We start from the raw sequence: 2,360 nt of genomic DNA on the forward strand, positions 1-2,360 counted from the left end.
CTGGTGAGAGAGGTGTTGAGCGCGGCGCTGTGAGCTTACCTCATGCCATTTCCGTGCGAGGCGCGCTCCGTGTCTTTTATGAGATCAAATGAACGTCTTTACACACTCATCGGGGGGAATCGCTCACTGCAGAGCGCCGCCCTCTCGCGGCTCTCGAGAGCGAGTTTTCGCCAGACAGCCACACGTCCATTATGGCGCGCGTTCTCGCCGGACGGACGCTCGCCGGCAGGCCGCGAGGGCATCTGCCGGCGCTCGTCTGCCAAAGTGGCGCCAGAGTGGAGAACTGGAGGCTGCATATTCAACTGGCCGAGGCGGTCTACCGTCCGGCGGCGGCGGTCTACCGTTCGGCGGCTGAAAAGGGGTAGACCAGTCTACCGCGGTCTACCAAGTCTACCGGTAGACTGGGGTCGTAGGTTCATTACGGTCTACCGGTAGACTCGTGGTAGACTCGTCTACCAAACGGTCTACCGTCTACCCCAGTCTACCCCAGTCTACCGGTAGACGGTAGACGGGCCACCCCTCAGTGACGGCGGAGGGGGGTCGAGGTGGTTCGGAATACCGTCGTTGTCGGGGTCGTTGGTGTTGGACTCCTTGGCATCGGGGATGCCCTCCTGCGCGTCGGGAATGCCGTCGCTGTCGCTGTCCGACGTGCCCTCCTGTGCGTCCGGAATGCCATCGCTGTCGCAGTCGGACAGGCGACGCGCCCGCGGAGGGCCGAGGGCGGCCTCCACCGCAGGGGCGTCCACGGCGGAGGCCTCGGCGCCAACGGCGGAGGCCTCGAAGCCCGCCGCAGGAGCGACGGGCTGATGGGAGGCCTCCGGGGGCGGGGTGTAGAAGCGGGAGAACGCAAAGTGGGTCGAGTGGGCCGAGGACACCTCATATGCCTTTGCCTCGCCATCGATGGCGCCCTCGGCCATCGCTGACGTGCGAAAGCGGCCCGAGGCGGGATAGTGGTCTTTCTGGCCAATGCGCGGCAGGCCCGGGGTGGCAAAGGACTGACCAACCAGTCCGTGTGGCAGGCTCGCCGCCACCGGCCCCTTGGCCCGCAGGGAGATGTCGATCCGGGCTGGGGAGCTCTCCGATCTCCATCTCTCCAGTACTCTCCAATCTCCAGCGTCGCTACATCTTAGGCCGGATCCAGTCAGATCTCCGATCTCCATCTTCAATCTCCAATCTCCATCGTCATCTTAGGCCGGATTCAGTCAGATCTCCGATCTCCATCTCCAATCTCCAATCCCCAATCTCGATTCGGGGGCCCGGGGGAGGAGGGGGGCTCAAACCTTCAAGGAGATGCGCTATGGATTCATTCACAATGCAAAAGGATCTCCACCCTCTTTTCGCGCCATTTTGCAATCTCCAGTCGGCCCACACGATCTCTAGGCGCCTTTGGCGCGAAGTCAGAATCTCCACCTCTGTCGCAAGATCTCAAGCGACTGCACGCACCAACTCGAGATCTCAGACTCCTCTCGAGCATCTACACCGGAGAAGATTTGCCTCCACCAGTTCTTCAATCTACTGCTGCTCTTGGCAGGAGATTTGCCACTTAAGAGATCTCAAAAAGGCATCTACGATCTACAGTCCAAGGATCTTCCGATGTTGCGTAGAGATGTCCATGTATGAAGGCGCTGGCCGCCGCCTGCGCGCTGCGGCAACGGGCAAGGAGTGTTTTTTTGAGTTGGAGGGAATAATTAAATGGCAGTGTGGGCTGTGGGGCGGAGCACGGAATTGATTCATGATTGTTGTGAAATTAATTCTAACTCTAATGTTTTTGTTTTAATAGTCCAACCAGGAGAGCTCGACTCTGTAATATGCTCATCACAGACGCGGCACGCGCGCGCTACGATGCCGCGCGCATGCGGCGGGACGGGGGGGCACACTCGAGGGATCTCATCACGGGGTAAAGAGACGGGCGGGGCACCTCTCGGGCTCGCCTCTCTCACTCACACGCCTCGCCGCTAGGCCAGTTTGCGAGCCACGCAGCGAGCGGGGGTCGAGGACCAGGGGGTAAGGATTGGGGGAGGGGGGGGGGGGGGGGGGGGTCTCCCTCCCTCGCCCCGCTCAATAACCTCAATCGCCCCGCCCTGAAACGCGGATGCTCGGGGGCGCCCCCCTGGGGGGGGGGCCCCCCTGGGGGGGGGGCCTGCTCAGGCGGCCTTGGGGCGCAAGTCTGCGAACGCCATCGTCAGCTTCTTGCGGGGCAACGGCGAAACCATGTTGAGCGACAAATACATGTCCCGCCCCTGGATTAACTAATTAATTGATTGGGTGACTAAATAACCAAGTTGAGCGGCGAGTCCATGTCCTGCTCTGGGAGGGGGAACAGAAACTTCCCGTTGACGGCGTGCCCCTTGAAAGCCATG

The 2,360-nt window shown here is 61.4% G+C and overlaps 1 protein-coding gene across 1 annotated transcript in view; it reads right to left on the reverse strand.

Moving 5' to 3' along the window:
- Nucleotides 1-2,144: 2,144 nt before the first annotated feature.
- EMIHUDRAFT_107224 (hypothetical protein) overlaps nt 2,145-2,360 on the reverse strand; it is a gene marked incomplete at both ends in the record, with an annotated part of 3,878 nt that continues 3,662 nt past the window's right edge. The window contains one exon of the mRNA XM_005758210.1: nt 2,145-2,249. Coding sequence (XP_005758267.1) covers nt 2,145-2,249 — 105 coding nt within the window. The remainder of the gene's footprint in view (nt 2,250-2,360) is intronic.

The sequence above is a fragment of the Emiliania huxleyi genome (assembly GCF_000372725.1).
Source record: "Emiliania huxleyi CCMP1516 unplaced genomic scaffold EMIHUscaffold_88, whole genome shotgun sequence".
Taxonomy (NCBI): domain Eukaryota; phylum Haptophyta; order Isochrysidales; family Noelaerhabdaceae; genus Emiliania; species Emiliania huxleyi.